At 49.9% G+C, this 14,802-nt stretch overlaps 1 protein-coding gene across 4 annotated transcripts in view; it reads left to right on the top strand.

The window, feature by feature from the left end:
- Positions 1-4,232: 4,232 nt before the first annotated feature.
- Positions 4,233-14,802, top strand: part of ZFP64 (ZFP64 zinc finger protein) — a gene marked incomplete at both ends in the record, with an annotated part of 66,081 nt that continues 55,511 nt past the window's right edge. For 3 of the 4 annotated variants that reach the window (XM_084247044.1, XM_084247042.1, XM_084247045.1), the window contains 2 exons: positions 4,233-4,278; positions 7,131-7,370. In XM_084247044.1, coding sequence (XP_084103170.1) covers positions 4,233-4,278; positions 7,131-7,370 — 286 coding nt within the window. The remainder of the gene's footprint in view (positions 4,279-7,130; positions 7,371-14,802) is intronic. The other variant, XM_084247043.1, reaches the window with a different exon arrangement.

Raw genomic sequence — 14,802 nt, forward strand, 5'->3', positions numbered from 1 at the left:
CCCCAGGCATCACGTCAGTCCTTCTAAGCAGCCTCCACAACTGGGTTTGAGCATCTGGACATTTAACAACTTCCCAGGAGATTCTAATGCACCCACCAAATTGTAAAAGCGCTTCAAAATTAAAGCCAATTATGAAACAGCATGCATAGTGTGTTGTGAGATTAGGATATGATTCAGCTGCATGTGGTAAAGTCACACATATACATATCTGTCACATACACATCAGTAGCAGTAGCTAAAATTTTTTTTTATATATTTTTTAAAGATATTTATTTATTTATTTATTTATACAAGCACTGGGTACAGTCAGAAGCGCGGGAGGGTGAGAGAATTCACCAGAGCCAGAGCAGGGAACAGAACAGGCAGACTGACGAAATACACTGCTGAGGGGAGCAGTGGGCACAGCAGGAGAGGTCTGCACGCCATGTGGGACCCTCCTCTAGTGGCCGGGGAGCAGCCGGGGATCGAACCAGCGCTGCAGAGGCTGCGGGCAGCTTCGCAACCCAGCGCTCAACCGCTGAGCCACCAGGGAGGTCCGCTAAAATTTTTTAAAGTGCATTTTTTGTAATGAAGTTCAGAAGTAGAAAATATGGTTGACCACTCCACATTCAAAGTCAGAGATTTAGGCTGCTTCCTGCTCACCTACCAACCATGCCTACATATAGCCTCATTCTCATAGCCCAAAATGGCAGTTAGAGCACCAGCCATCACATCCTTATCCCAAACAGGAAAGAAGGAGAGGAAAAAAAGGAGGGGGGGCAAATTGCATAAGTTATTTTTAGGAAATTCCCCAGACAGACTTCTGGACTTAGTGATATAGCCACGTCCAGTTACAAAGGAGCTGGGGAAAGTCTTTCTCAGGATTCCATGTGCTCAGTTGCAAATCAGAAATTATAGTACTAAGGAAATTTGAGACAACCAATGTTGGGTACACAACAATCTACCAGAAATAAAATATAAATATGTTAAATGTATATAGATTTGAACCACATGAAATTGTGTTTGTCCTTTTTAAAAATAAAAAAGGACAAATAGCTACAGTCCATGTGGTTCGTTTATTATATATCTATTAAAAATTTCAGAAATACATGAAACAAAAAGATTTCTAGCTACTGGTTATCTCTGGTTGGTGGGCTCTCAGATAGCCAGGTATAATTTAATTATTCTTTAATAATGATCATAACGGTTACCAAAAAAGGAGATTTAAAAAGCATGAAAATTATAATCACATTTTAATAAAATATGAGTACAACTTCTGTGTTTATGCATAGAGATTTTATTTAATTCATACATATTCACATAATGTATATCTTACATACACAAAGAAAAAAGACCAGCTATATCCTTCAATCAAAATGTTGTTTCTGAGTAATAGACTGTAAATGGGTTTTATTTTCTTCCTTATGCTTTCTCTATTTTTTCCCAGTTTCTTGCCAAGTACTTGTAATGCTCTTATAATAAAACAAGTATAGAAACAAATACAGAAAAATGGGAAAAGGACATTTAAGACCAGGGAAAAAGCCATCACAGTGATCTATGTATGCTATAGACACGGTCTGGCTGGGTGTGGTCGCAAAGGATTCAAAGGTGGGAACAGAGATGCGTCCATTAGACCAGGAAATATTGATAAGCAGTGAGGCCCTGCGTGCCAGGCCCTGTTCTAGGCTCCAGGGATAATGACAGAATAAACTAGGCCAGGTCCATGCTCACCTCGAGATTATCATCCAGTGCAGAGACAGATAATAAGCAAGTATGAATTTTAAAATAACAAAAATAATAGTATAAATAAGAAAATAATAACAGGATTGGTAATGCAGGGATATGCGTCAGCCACTATTCTAAGCTCCTCATACATGGTTCAGAGGACTGTTTCTTCTGAAAAAATAGTAGTAGATACTATTATCTCCAATTAACAGAAAACTGGGCATAGAATAGTTGAATGTCTTGTTCAAGTTCACCCAGCTGGTCACAGTGAGGGAGCAGTAGCATGTGTGTGTGTGTGTGTGTGTGTGTCTGTGTGTGTGTACCTGGAATTATCTAACTCAGGACAAGGCACTTAACCACCAAACAGTGAGGCCCAGACCCACAGGGTGATAAGCAGAGCCGAGGCATTTGAGAAGCAGATGCAATTACTGGGATTTGACCTAAAGGAAATTCTGAGGCACTAGGTCTGGAACGGGATTCAAGAATTTGTTTGCATTTGCTTCTTCTCCTGGGTTAAATATGAAACATAATCTCCACAAAGGCGTCTGTGGCCACGATATCAGTTGTGGTTACATCTCTGGCCTTGAGGAACTGGAGCTGCCAGGATTGGGAGGGCACACGAGGCTAGAAACGCTCAGTGTTTGATGCAAGGGGGATGGGGTCACACAGGTAAACATTTACCCAGTCCTAAAAAAAATAATAAATTTATCAAGCCTTAAAATAAGCTGCAGGGGCTTCTGGATGGCGTTAGGTAGGGCTGGGTGTCATGAAGATGGTGGAGGAGCCAGTACCCAGGCTTCACCAAGCCAGAGAAGTCTCCAGAGAAGGTGACATTTCTTTTGGCCCCAGGGGAGAGCTGTCAGCCTCAGCGATCCCAGAGGCAGAGGGAGGAGCAGACACAGCCCAAGGCAGGAGGGCCTCAGCCTTTGAGCAGAAGAGGCAGGTGTAGCCCAAGCTGGAGACTGGCAGAAGGAAACCTGCAGCGCAACATGGGCCCTGGCTAGCTCTCTCCTGCCAATTCCTGGGGCTGGAATCGACAAATATCACCCCCACACACACTGTTCCCCACTCAAATACTACCTGCTCAGGGCCGAGCCCTTCACCGACCACGCCCAGCCACGAGCATGACTTTGAGAGGCCTCCCCACCTTATCACCACTGAGCCCTGCCGCTGCTGTGCTGTTTCAGTGCTTGTCCAGCCACCAGCCAGGCTGTCGGGGCAGCACTGGCTCTGGGCCCCCCGGGAGGTGCGCCCACCGCTGGCACTGCAAGCTCTCACAGCTGGATAGTTGCTGGAGGATGCACAAACCCTGGCAGGAAGCAGCAGGGGAAACCCCATTAGTGACACAAGCCACAGTTCCTGAGAACCTACTGTGTGCCAGACACCGGGCCAGGCCGCTGGGAATAGACATAGCAAGCAAAGAATTTTTTTTTTTTTAATTTATTGGAAACATGGGATGTAAGATGGGGAGGATGGAAGGATGGATGGATGGATGGATGGATGGATGGATGGATGGATGGATGGGTGGGTGGATGGAGAGAGGCGTCTAGATAATGGCTGATAGGCGGATGGCTAGATAATGCAGATATTCCAGATACTCTAAGAAGAAGGATCAAGCTGGAGGGAGCCAGGGAGCTGTCCTTCGGCGGGGAGGGAGCCTCCCACAACTAGCCTAGGGTGGCCAGGCTGGTGGCCTCTCCACGATGTGGCTTTGAATTGGCTGCAGGGGTGCGGAGGGTGCGGGTGGAGCGAGAAGAGCCTGCAGGCTGGAGTGTGGGGCTGGCGCGGGAGGGCAGCGCAGGAGAAGCCCCTGTGGACCCGGGCAGGGACTTTCCCTGGGAACTTAGAAACGCGCGTTCTCGGGCCTCGCCCGACATCTGCTGAATCAGAAACCGGGGCGCGCGGAGGGAGTGACTTCAGGCACAATCAAGTTAGCCGACCCCGAGCCCGTGGGGCGGGGCTCGGCCTTCCAAGCCAGGGGTGCCTCTCCCCGCGCACGTGATCCCGGCCCCCAGATCCCCAGCAGGGCAGGGGACCCGCCCGCACCCTCCCGACTTGCGGGGCGCGGAGCTGCGGGGACAGCGCACCGGAGCCTGGCGCCCGGGGCACACCCACCCCCCGCGGCTCCCCGCGGGTCTCCGCCGCCCGCGCCCGGGGGTGCCGCCCAGGCCTGCAGGTGCAGAGACGCGCGAGCCCGGGAGGCCGGGCGCCCCGGCCGGGCCCGCGAGGTGCGCACAGGGGGGGCTCCCCCGGCGCGCCCAGCCCGCGGGGGCGCGGGGGCGCATGCAGAGCCGCGGGGGCCCCCGCGCCGCGGCCCGCGCCCGGGATTGGCCCGCGGCCCCCGGGGAGCGCCGCGCGGAGCGGGCCGGGCCGGGCCAGCGCCCTCTAGGCAGCGGAAGTGGCGCTCGCCGAACATCCGTCCTCCCGCCCCGAGCCGCGGAGGCCGGCCGGGGGGTGTGGAAAATAAAAGGAAAAGTCCCCGCACCATGTAGCCCCGCGCCCCGCTGCGCCCCCGGCCGGCTGCGGCCATGAACGCGAGCGGCGAGGGCGCGAGCTTCCCCGGCGCGGTGCAGAGTAAGTCCCGGCGGCGCCGGCCCGGCGCGCGCTCCGGGGCCCGGGCCCAGGCGCGTCCGCGGCGCGGCGAGCAGGCCCGGGGCCCCGACATCGGGGTGGCGGCCGCGAGCCGCTGACCGGGGGCCGCGGCTGGCGCGCCGCGCGCGGGGCGCGGGGTGGGCTGGGGAGGGGGGGCCCCACCCGGCGCCGCGCGGGGGGCGCGCTCGCCCCTGCGCACCCCCGGGGAGCGAGCGCGGGGAGGGCGCGCGGCTCAGACAATCGCCACCCGCGGGGCACTCCCCGCCTCCCCAGGCGGAGTTTGGGGTGCTCGGGGGGGTCACGCCCCCGCGCGGAAGGGAAAACTTCTGCCTCGGCGGCGCAGGAGCCTCCAAGTTCGGGAGTCCCGCTGGCACGAGGTCCGGCCGGCCGAGGTGCCCGCGCGCCCACCGCGCCGCGCCCACCTGGAGGGGGGGCCCGAGGGGCGCCGCGCGCTGCCCACCCAGGTGTCCCCGCCGCGCCACCTGCCCGCCCGGGGCGCGGCTGCCCCAAGCGTGGTCCGGGGACTCGGCCGCGGCCACCTGGGAGCGCGAGCGCCGATTTGAAAAAATAAAAACCCTCGGGGCCCACCCATCAGGGGGGCGGGACGGGGCGGACCCCGCGGGCCAGCTGGGCCGGGCCGGGGCGCGGGAAGCGGAGCCCAGGTTTGCAGGTACCTGCGTGGAGTCAGCGCCCGGCTGGGTACCTGCAGATGCTGATTTTGGAGACATTGTCTCCAGCTTGCTGGGGTTCCTTGGATGGGCACAGAGTTCCCAAGCCCCAGCCCTCCTTCACCCCGACTCTGTACCCCCGAGCGGGGCTCAGTGGTGTGGGTTTACATACCTTCCCCGCCCCTTTGTCTGGGGCTGAGACCGGCTCCCAGAAGTTGGCAGAGGCAGAGGAATTCTTGGGGTCGGAACACGAACCTGCACCCCCTCTTTTCTGTGGTGTCAGTTCATTCTCTGCCTGCGCAGAAGGGGACTCAGACTTTCAGAGGGGTCTCTCCGCGCGTCGCTGCACCCCACTAGGTAACCTGCTAAGGGTGGGGACCCCTGCGCTGGCCTTTTGGGTTTGGGGGGATTTTTTTTAATTTTTTTCTTTTTTTTTTTTACTTTTTGGGTGGTAACCTTTTAAAGCACTACTCATTTAATCCTCACAACCACCCAAGACAGTGGAAACGTCTCCCCATTTTATGGATGAGAACTCAAGCCCTCGTCCCGGTTGCTAAGTTACGGAGTGAGATTTCAAGACAGCCCAGGTCATCCCAGTGGCCATGGGGGGCTGCCGAACCCTTCCACCTTCCATCCCGGGCATCACACCAGCCATGCCCAGAGGCCATTGAGGATGGAGAGACTGGGCGCCTGTCTTCCTCCTGGTCCCAGGGCACCTCCTTGGGAGAAGAAAAGGCTTCATTTCTCCCAGCCACTGATTTCAGCATACTGGGAGGTTTGGGGGTTCCGGATGTGGGAGTGGGGTGCGGCTGCAGAAAGGCTTGTAACATTGCAGTGCAACCCCCTCCCCCAGTATCTCTCCTTAGCAAGTCAACCAAATTGTATTTCCACAGAGATCTCTTGTCTTGGACTTGGGAAAAATTGGACTTAATGTAAATATTTTATGAATTTTCATAAAATATGAGGCGTGTAGAACAACCATCTGTGCACGACACTAGTTCCTTTTTATTTAGACTAGGGGGAAACAGGAAATAATAAAATAGACCTAATAAGTTACAGAAAAGATTATAATGTGTGGATAACATGGAATAATGTCTTGGTATTCAATAATTATCTTTGTAAAGAGATTTTAGTGATATAGCTTAATGTTTATGCAATATTGTGGGGGGAGATTGATTTTCTAATACTTTATGATCTTAAACAATTTTAAGTGTATAGAAAACAAATGAAAAAATATTTTGTGGTATTTATGATACACATAGTGGAAAGATTATTTTCCCCTTCTAAATTTTCTGTTTAAACATTTCTTTATACTAAGGCAAATATAATTTTAAAAATAAAAATTAAGGTAGTCATGTTAGAGATATTAATTAATTGTATTTCTTTAACAGTTATGTAGCACTTTTTAATATAGTACCAGGGACTATGATACCAACTTTGCAGATATTAACACAATATAAGTCTTGGTATCATTACTATTGAGAAATAACATCCCCATCAGTTAAGATTGAATTTTGTTTCTAAATAACAAAACCCAGCCCTTCTGGCCTTATGAGAAGTCCAGAGTTGGTTGACTCCAGAGTTGCTTCAGGGAATCAGTGAAGGAAGAACCAGCATCCGTAAGGATCCTGGCATTTTCCTCATAGTTACAACAGGGCTGCAGAAGCCCCTGGCATCCCATCTACCTTCAAGATCGGAGGAAGAGAAGGACAGTGAGAACTATATCTGCTCCCTTTTTATCCTGAAAGCCAAACTTTTCCCAGTAGTTCCTCCAGCATGGTGTTGGAGGGATTTCCAAGTATGTAAGGGAAAAACATTTTAGACTAGTGGTTCTCATAGTTAGAAGGGATGGGTAGTTTTCATAACAGCTGAGAAATACCATACCTTTCACTTGGGGTGGGAGACGGGTTGCTGGTGTTTGTGCACAGCAGCCCCATACATCAAAGAACATTCTTGCATAAAAGGCCAGGAGACGCCCTCTGGACAATGCATCATGGTCCTCACTTGGGTCAGAGTATAAGGGATCATAACAGCAAGGGGGAGAGGGGAGCGCAATGGATATTGGGCCAGCAGTCAGCCACGCCCACCACCATATCCTTTTTTCCTACCAGGGGTCTGATTTCTGTTGTTTGGAATTAATCTGTGACTCTCCCTTCGTCCATGGAGTTCCAGGTGGCACCACGGTGCTGGTGGAGCTGACCCCTGACCTCCACATCTGCGGCATCTGCAAGCAGCAGTTTAACAACCTGGATGCTTTTGTTGCTCACAAGCAAAGTGGCTGCCAGCTGAGTAGCACCGCAGGGCCGACCCCCAGCACGGTCCAGTTTGTGTCGGAGGAAACGGTGCCTGCCACCCAGACGCACACCACCACCAGGACCATCACCTCGGAGACCCAGACCATCACAGGTACTGCAGGCTGGGCGGGGCGTCAGTCGGCACTGGCCGGGCTCTATCCTGAGCGCCTCCATGGAACTTGTTAAAAGTATAGTTTCCCTGGATCCACCCCCTCGGGTTGTTGATTCATTATTTTTAACAAGCTCCGCTGGGAAGCCAGCTGCCTGGCCAGGTTTGGGAGCTGCTGGGCTAAAGCAGTGTGTTAGCAGTTATAAATGTGGTCATATGTTAAACAAAACAGACCAAAAAAGATTTCTGGAACAAAAACCTCTACACTAAGAAGAAAAGACTTGCAGAAGATACATTGTAATTTTTAGAAGGTGATTATTTGGGTGGGGGGACATGGGTATGATCCTTGAATTTAGGTGACTCATGTAAACAGACAAACTGCATGAGTTTTTGATACTCACCCTACAAACAGGCATTGGTGCCAACCCTCCCCTGTGCTGGAAAAACAGAAAAGTTTATCACTGCTCTGGGCTGTGTCCACTCACTCCACTGAAAATAAACTGCAGATGAATCCAAACTTAAATATACACAAAACCATTAGTTTTCCAAGGTAAATACTATACACGCAGAGAGATGTAGACACACACTCACATACACACACATATACGTGTGCATTCACATACACACATATATACATGTGCATGTGCACACACACAAAGATCTATCTAATCTTTTTTTTTTTTAAAGATTTATTTATTTGTTTATTTATACAAGCACTGGATACAGTCAGAAGCGCGGGAGGGTGAGAGAATTCACCAGAGCCAGAGCGGGAGCAGAGCAGGCAGACTGATGAAATACACTGCTGAGGGGAGCAGTGGGCACAGCAGGAGAGGTCTGCGTGCCATGTGGGACCCTCACCAGCGGCTGGGGATAGAACCCCTGCTGCAGAGGCTGCAGGCAGCTTCGAAGCCCAGTGCTCAACCGCTGTGCCACCAGGGGAGGCCCTATCCAATCTGTCTTAAGGGACCAGAGAGATAACTTTAGAATACGATGTAGCTCATTGAATGAGCTAGTACAGACACTGCTAGGTCCTGTGGGGAAATGGAGAATGTATTTCTTAGCTGAAGACATTCAAGTTTTTAATTAAAATATATATTCTAATACTGTACCTACCAAAGAAGATAGGATGTGGATCCCTCTCTTTCCCCCAAAAGTAAAAGAATCAAGTATGTGGTAGCAAATGAAATTACAATTTTTCCAAAGTAAACAATATATAAAAAAGTCCAAAGACAAGCAAACAACTGAGAAAAATGTTACAACAAATATAACTAAGGCCTAGTGTCTTTCATATATAAAGAACTCCTAAAGTCAATAACAGTTGAGAAAAAGAACCAAGTAGAAAAGTCAGCAAAGGGCACGAGATGCTATACAAGAGCTCACTAACCATCCAAAGATGCCCTGTTGCCAGAGTAATTAAGGAAACACAAATCATAGGACGGCGTGGGGTGAGGGAACCATTTTTATTTTCTGGCGATGTAATTCATATAATCGGAGCAACTTTCCATCTCTTTTAAACTTAAAATCTTAAATTGAAAATCTTTCAAATCAAATTAAAGTGTATATGAGCACACTTACCCTGTAACTATACTTTTAGGTATTTGTTCTATAAAACTTCATGAGCAAATCTCCATAAGTAAATATACAGGGTATTTATTTGCAATATATTGAGCAGTTGGAAAAGTCATGATGTATTTTTTCTACATTTTCTATGCAAAAATTTGTCATGACTTTAATGACAACCCAATATATTAAAAGGGGAGTTTTTATCTGTATATGTCAAGAGGAGATTAAATAAATGATATCAGGGATTCAGACAATGGAATATGACTTGCCTGGAAAAGGGGAGCTGTGTACTAATAGAGGAAGGTTCTCAAGGTAAGTGTAAGAATGCATACACATGTGTGCATATGCCGTATTAGATTCAAGGAAAACTTCTAGAATAGGAACAGGTAATGTTCAAGAGAACCTGGCGGTGCATCAAGTATTAGGAATGGTGGGGACTGTGGTGAGTGGAGGATGCAAACGTGAATGACTCATTCAAAGCTACAGCTACTCTTAGATCCAATCAATTAGATATTTTGCTTTCCAGAGAAGCTGAAAAATGTGAAATATCCCACATTTAGAAATCTTGTTGGGCAAACAAAATATATACATGAACCTGAGTGAGCCCACAAGCATCTTACATCTTATTCTCAGACAGTGTGCATCAGATAGTTTACCCAGAGCTGGGGAGCAGACAGCCTCTGAAGTCGGGTGCTGCCTTTCACTTTATCAGTTGTTGTTTGGTGTCTGTTTGATTTATTTGACAATAAGCAAAGGTTTGTGGTGGTTTCCTTAATGCATCCAAAATATTTCTGCTGAGTTTTTAAAACTTTGAAATAAAATTAACTGATCACCCCACAAACCTTAATAAAAGTACCTTGGGGTTATCCCACTTTCTCTTGAGTATATCTTAACCCTTATTTTAGAGGAAATTGCCAAGAAAATGTTAAGACTGAAGCTCCCCTTATAGGTGGACATAGTACAGCCTTCCCTTGCAGTTGAACAGAGTGAAACTGCAGATGGGATGAGACTTAACCACATCCCCCAAGGACAGGACAGTTCTAGGGCTTAGGCATTTTGGCTTTTGCCCTGGAGGTCTTCTCCCTGAGGCCTGGGCATGATTCCATGTCTTCAAAAAACAAACTCCCAGTTGCCCCACACCCTTGGTGTGAAGCCTGTATGAGGCCCTGTGTGATGAGGTTCCCGGGCTCACCATCTATGGCTGTTGCATCTTTCTGGGTTCTGAGCCTCCACCTTCTATTTCCCTGCTACCTGAAATACCTTTCCACCCCACTGGCTGACAGACACCAGCCCAATCTCAAGACTAAGTTTCCTGATGAGAGGAGCTGGCATCCCCCGGGTGCCCAGCTCACATAGCCCAGGCATTGGGGCGGAGCTCTGAGCTCCACTGGGGCTTGCATGTCTCTGCCCCCAGCCCTGGACTGTGGTCAAGTCACTGCCTCTCTTGGCTTAATATTCCTCATCTGTAAAATGGGGTAAAATGACAGCTGATACTATTAGGTAATAGAATGAGGTGCCTGATAACTATATAATAATCACTGGAGTTTGTGAGGACTGTGGGACGGTCCACGTGAAGGGCCCGAGACACTGGACTTAAATGACAATCGCTTTTATTCATGTAGAGAGCAATGGATAGGTGGGGGTGGCTGGTGAGGCTTGCAGCATGCTGCTTCTCGGCCTGACCCAGCTGCTTTTCTGGAATGTTCCAGCCAGACAAGTGGAAACCTGCTTTTTGTCCTTTCTTTCATACTATTTAGTTTGATTTTCTCAGCCCAACTCCTCCCAAATTGGGCTTCACTTTTCCACTAGTGGCAGTTCCCAGACCTGCCGCGGGCCAGGCCCCCACTCTCCACCCTGCCTCCACCGTATTACAGATCCCGGCACCAGGCCTGCTTCTCTGCACTTTGAGTCTCTGGGGCTCAGGCATCTGAATTTTTAACAAGCTCCCAGGGGGTTCTGGGTCTCCACTGAGCATCACTCACTGCCAAGGCCGCAGTCTGCCTGACCCCACACTGGCCGGTTCTCTAGATACCCTCACCCAGACATCATCCACACTCACTCATCGCTCTCAACTCTTGATTAAGCCAAGCCCTTCTTCTGCCTGGTGTCTCCTGGTGTCTCCAGTGAGAGCTGGCTGCAAAGTGAACTGTTTTCTCTGCATATTAGCTTTGCAAACTGCCTATTGTTTGGTGTTTGACTTAAGAACTTAAAATTAGGTACTGATGCTGCTGGGGGAAAAGTCAGCATTAAAGTTCATGGCTAAATAGCATGAGGCTTTGAAGTCAGGCCCTAATTTGGAGTGAGGCCCACATGGGACCTTTGGAGCCCTGTGCGTGACTGTGGCAAACTACCAGACCTCTTGGGCTCTCGTGTTTAAAATGTGGAAAAGAATAAATAGAAAGACTGTGGGGTCTGGCAGTTAAGAGTCCGGAGTCCTGAGCCAGGCTGCCTGGATTCAAATTCTAGCAGCACCACTTGCTAACCAGGTAACTTAAGATGTCCGTGTCTCTTATCCCCTCCTGTAAATGGGAGTGATAATAGAACCTCAGAAGGTTGTCCAGGCTTCCATGGGCTCCTGCATGGAAAACACTCAGACCTGTATGTGTGAGCTCTCATTACTTAAGCAAATCAAGAGATTGTGAAAAGTAAGTGAGACAGCACAGGGAAAATGGTACAGGACCTGATTTGTGGCTTGACCTAGAATAATCTTTCCTACTTCTTCTGGTTAATTCCTACTATTTAGGTCCCAGGTTAAAAGCCACCTCCAACTAGAAGCTGGCCGTGATTTCCCCTCTCCCCCAGCCCTGAGATTAGGTTTCATGCCACCTTTCCATATAGCATATATCACAGTTGTCATTAATTAATTATTCGGTGATATGCCATCATTAGTTGCCAGAGACGTGAACTCAGGTACTGGTGGGTCAGGCAGAGGCAGTGAGTTCAACAGCAGGTACCAGAGGATGGAGAGCAGGAGGGCCCAAGAGAAGCCAGCTGAGAAAGGACAGCAACCTGGACCTCCAGGAGCCACCACCGGCCAGGTGTTGGTGTAGTGGGGGGCTGGGCTGGCTCTCCAGGTAGACCACACCATTCTGCCAAGCGTCTGTCAAACAAGAATGTCATCACGAGACGGAGCCACTGTGTGACTGTGGCAGAACAGGACAGATACAAGGCCTCCCCTGTCCTGCCTGGGCCAGGAGATCCCAAGTATCCCTGTCCTCTGGCCTGAGTGACAGCTGCTGCTTTTTCTATTACAATGTTACCCTCCTGTGGTCCCATAACATTTATTAAGATTTTAGACGTTCCCCCACTTCCTAACAGTCTCCAATGCAGGCTTCCTTGAGCCTTCCCAAACCTCTGTGCTCTCTCTGGTTCCTCTGACTGAGATGCCCCACGGTTCCCCATTATAAAGAGTAGTAAATGACAGGTGTGTCCCTGGGGGTCTCTAGCCAGAGGACATAGGCATAGGAATGACCCAGCACACCTCATTGATTTTCAAAGCCTTCAAAAAAGAATCTGAATGTTTAAGTGGGGCTGTGGACCCCAAATTAGTGGCTTAGAGTTTGCTTACTAGACTGGAGAGCTCTGTGCAAGCAGAGACCTAGCCAGCCTGGCTTCCTGCCATGCAGACCCCACACATCATAGCCACTCAATTAAAAGGCTCCTGAATGAGTACAGGGAAGGGCACCTGCAAGGACTGGATTCATTAATGTGCACAGAGCTTGTGGCCTGACATCGGGTCCAGTGAGTCCAGTGACAGAAACCTCGGAACTGTTGAGATGATGGAGACACTTGTCCTCGGAGAATTCCAAACCCACCAGGGACGGGAAGAGGATTCAGTTGTAAGACAAACCCACCGTCTTGTGACAAGTGCCGTCTTGTGCACAGAGATAATGGAGTAGATTGGTCCCAGTGGGGAAAAATGGTCAGATCAAATATCTATTAGGTCTTGAAAGACTCATTGGTTTTGGGGAGGAAAATGGTGAGGAGACATTTCCTAGTGGTGGCTGGAGATGGAGAAGCTCCAGGCAAGCTCTGAAAACAGTGGCTAGAGATGGCGCAGAGGTGGTCGGAACTCTGACCTTTATCCTGGAGGGACTAGGGAGCCGCTGAAGGTTGTCAAGCTTGAGAGTGACTTAGTAAGACAACATTGGCCAGAAGGACCTGGCAAGAGTAATAGTTGTAGTAGCTAATTCCTATTGTGCTTATTAAGTGCCAGTCCCTTTCTATATACTCTCTGAAGTTTATCACAAATCAGAGGCTAATAATTACTCTCTCCATCCAATCAGAACACACTGTAGGTTTTATATCTTGTTGGAGATGACAGAACCAGGAAGGGATGGAATTGGGTCTCCAGCCCAGACTACCTGTCCACAGAAGCTGAGCTGGACGACTCCTTGTGACCTCTTAGTAAAGTCCTCATTGCAGTGCCTCTGGGAAGAACCCCCTGAAACTTCCATGAAACATGCAGACACCCAGAAAAGTCCCTTAGGGAGGAACATCTCTGTGGGTCTGAGTGGGGTGCTTGGGAGCTGAACTGCTAGGCAGGGATTAGGGCAGTCCCTTTGCTTTTAACACCACAGAGCTGGACGTGGGCGAGAAACAGGCAGGTCAGACTCGGGGTCGGTTCCCAGTTCTCTGCATGTTGAAACTGGCCGTGGCGGTGGGCTCTGTGTCCTTTGTGCTTGCCACTAGCGGCCACAAGATAATGTCTGCTTTAGGCCTTGAGTCTGACTCGACCACGATCACAGATGGGGATGGGGCAGCTTCTCTTCATCAGATGATACATCTCCCCCTGGAACTCCAGATCCCGGTGGCCAAGCTTGGGATACATGCTTGTTCCTATGCCCGGCCCACTGGGCCAGCAAGGGGAGGAGGGGGGCTTTGTCATGGGACCCAAACCCAAGGACTCTCTGCAGTCACACTCCTGCCTCCACCCTGCTAGAATGAACTAGAGCAGAAGTTCTCAAAGCTGATGTGCAAAAGAATTACCTAGGAAATGTGGAAATTATAGCTGTAAGATACCTAGACTGTACCCCAGTCTCTGCATCAAAATCGGGTTCATGATCAGGTTTGGGAAGCCAAGCGCCAGGAGCGCCAGGAGAGGGGACGGGAGGATGGAGCTCTCTGAGCAGCAGTATCTGGCTCGCAGAAGGAGCGCAACCCATCTGGGTGAATAAATGGAGGAGTGGTTGGGACAGAGAAGGAAGAACAGGGTGTGGGGGTGAAGCTCTGTCCCACTGAAGTCTGGGATTTTTTCTTGTTTGGTGGATTCTACTCAGGACTGTTTGTTTGCCTATAACACACCCCGACTTTGACTACAGTTTAAGCTAAAGAGGAGATTTTCTGGGGAAGTGAAAGCCCCAGGGCTGGTGTTGACGGAAGGTGCAACTCCAGGACACAAAGTGATCAGATTTATTACTTAGGGATCCCATAGATGGGGCCAGGGACCCACATCCCCAGCACAGAGAGCAGGGTGGCGGCAAATTACATAGGAGGGATTTGGGGCCAGCCACTGACTTTTCTTGGGCTCCGCTCCAAGTGGGTATTTTCAGAGGTGACCCCGAAAGGCCAAGCAGAGCTTGTGCTGGGCCCCCGAAGCCCGGGTCCTTATCTGATCTCCATACTCAGGTGCGGCAGGACACCTTCACCTCCACTCAGAGTAGCACTTGGCTCATCACGAAAGTCTAAGCTCTAGGGTCACTGCTCATCCCGCATTTTACTGGCCAAAAAATCCCTGAAGAGCGGAGAAGTGGCTTGGTCAAGGCCCCAGGGCTAGTGAGCAGTGGAGACAGAAGTGGGTCTGGATCACTCACAGACGAGGCAGATGAGTGATGCTCCAGCAGCAGGGTCACAGCGACACCTGCTCCTCAGG

Source organism: Talpa europaea, assembly GCF_964194135.1.
Source record: "Talpa europaea genome assembly, chromosome: 11".
Taxonomy (NCBI): Eukaryota; Metazoa; Chordata; class Mammalia; order Eulipotyphla; family Talpidae; genus Talpa; species Talpa europaea.